General features: G+C 45.0%; 1 protein-coding gene across 1 annotated transcript in view; it reads right to left on the bottom strand.

Moving 5' to 3' along the window:
* ece2b (endothelin converting enzyme 2b) overlaps positions 1-2,177 on the bottom strand; it is a 67,776-nt gene that overhangs the window by 18,160 nt on the left and 47,439 nt on the right. The window contains exon 12 of the mRNA XM_046073476.1: positions 152-294. Coding sequence (XP_045929432.1) covers positions 152-294 — 143 coding nt within the window. The remainder of the gene's footprint in view (positions 1-151; positions 295-2,177) is intronic.

The raw sequence follows: 2,177 nt of genomic DNA, 5'->3' as shown, positions 1-2,177 counted from the left end.
ACAGGCAGGTGATGAGACAGGTGGTCATACAGGTGGACAGACAGACAGGTGATGAGACAGGTGGACAGACAGGTGGACAGTCGGGTGGACAGACAGGTTAGAGACCTGTTCTTATCTAAATGCCTCAACATGCAGACCGACTGTTTCTCACCTGCGGTCGGTCTTGTTGATGAGTTCAGACACCTGCTGCAGGTACTCTCTGCCGTACAGGACGACGGGTTCAGTGTCGTTCAGCTCCAGGGGAGACAGAGAGGACGACAGGTAGTCCAACCAGTCCACGGCCGGAGCCAGCAGCTGAAACACCAAAGAAGAAGAGACGTTAGACAGAGAGGAACCAGAAGTAAGTCCTCTTTTCAGCTCCTGCAGGGTCATTCAAGGGTGCAATTATGTCATGCATATAAAACTATATATATAGTTTTTGGTGGTGGTAAAAACGATATGTACTGTTTATGAAACCATGGTATTATTACAAACTCAAACAAACTACAATAATACTGTATATAAATAATATTTATTTTTACCTGACAAACACCTATACATGGTGAAAGTACTTTTTTAGCCCCAGGCAGCGTCTGCAGGATTTCTGCTCAGGCTGCATAAAGCCTAAAAAACCTTCATTAACTGTACGTAGCCTGAGAGTCGAAACCCAGGGCTAAAAAGGGCTACACATTAGCTGCTGCTTGTTCAGCCCAAAGCTTCGAGCCCACTGCGGTGACTGAAGGAGACCCAGACGACTGAAAAAACATTTTATCAGCTCAGATCTTCTCTCTTCCGGAAATCAGACCACGTTTGTCAGTCTGTCTCAGTAATCCTCAGTGTGGGAGAAGACTGCACCACCCGAGGGGGGCAGGGAGGCGCCGGGAAGAAAAACTAATCCCTGCTGTCTGCTTCAGCTTCTAACAGTCAAAAGTCAAAAACTGGAAACTCTGCAGACAGAAGATAGTCCGACGTCCACACGTGGACCGACGCGTTTTAGCCGTCACCACACGAATGATTAATTTCGTGAACTAAAGCTCCTTCATACAAAACAGAGACACAGAGTTTAAAAGTCTGAGGTCGCTGACAGACTGAAGGTTCAGCCACCTTCAAAATAAACTGCAGTTTCCATTTCTGACCAAAGACGCATCATAAACATCGGTCTTAATGAAGAAGGACAGCGTTCATCAGGCTTCCTCTAACGTTTTGTACTTGGTTTGTGCAACCTTAATACAAAATGGACAAAGACTAGGGACTGTGACGAGATCTCGCGAGATTAAATTGTGACGATATTTCTGGTGAGGTAAAAAGCGGTCTCTCGAGACTCACGCAAATTATATTTTTCACAAGTTGTCAAGCCGCACATTAATTTTCTCCCGCAGTGAAATACAAATGTATAACTGATAGATAGACTCGCAGAGCGAATCAACTCCGCCCGGCTGACGCCACACCGGCGTACGCCCCGATAATAATCAACTGCAGACAGCTGTGACGAGTGGGAACGTAGCTGGTAGAGTTTTGCAACATAACCATCTAAAAACTGAAGAGCAGCCTGCTTTATGAGCTGCTGAAGTTAACCTGTGTGGATCTGTGCTGAGATTTCTGCCTGATCACAAGTGTTACTTTAGGTTTCACAAGCAACATGCAGTCCCAACCTGCGTCGGCCAAACGGTCTGAAGGGGATAACGTTACTACCAGCGGATCAATAACGTAATGCAGCGCAGAGTAAAGGGCAGCTAGACTTCTCAGTAAATGACCACGTTAGTCTGGACGCGTCAGAGAACCCAGATCTGTGGGAGAGATTCTGAATGTGCAGAAAGTTTTGAACATGAGCAGAAAATCTGCTGAAACACAGGAGCTGTTAAAGTCCAGGAGTTTCTAACTGAATTAACACTAAATAATTTCACATTGAGGTGAAAAGGAGCCACAATCCCATTTAAAGAGGTGACTTCCCCAAACAGAGACACAAAGAGGAGGGAAGACTGAATCCTGACTCAGCAGGGATGAGATTAAATAAATTGATCTACAGGAGAAACAGATCTGAGAGCAGCACTGACTTAGATTCTGGTAGAGTTGGGCTATAGATTTAGAATCGTCACCTGCCACCTAAATTAAGGTTTCTTTTTATTCTGTACATCTAAAAAAATCACCCTAAACTGGGGCAGAAAGATTCATCGGAATGCAGGAAATAAAGCGTTTAA

The sequence above is a fragment of the Micropterus dolomieu genome, linkage group LG17 (assembly GCF_021292245.1).
Source record: "Micropterus dolomieu isolate WLL.071019.BEF.003 ecotype Adirondacks linkage group LG17, ASM2129224v1, whole genome shotgun sequence".
NCBI lineage: Eukaryota > Metazoa > Chordata > Actinopteri > Centrarchiformes > Centrarchidae > Micropterus > Micropterus dolomieu.
The sequence above is the reverse complement of the archived record's forward strand: the minus strand, read 5'-3'. Positions and strand labels throughout refer to the sequence as shown.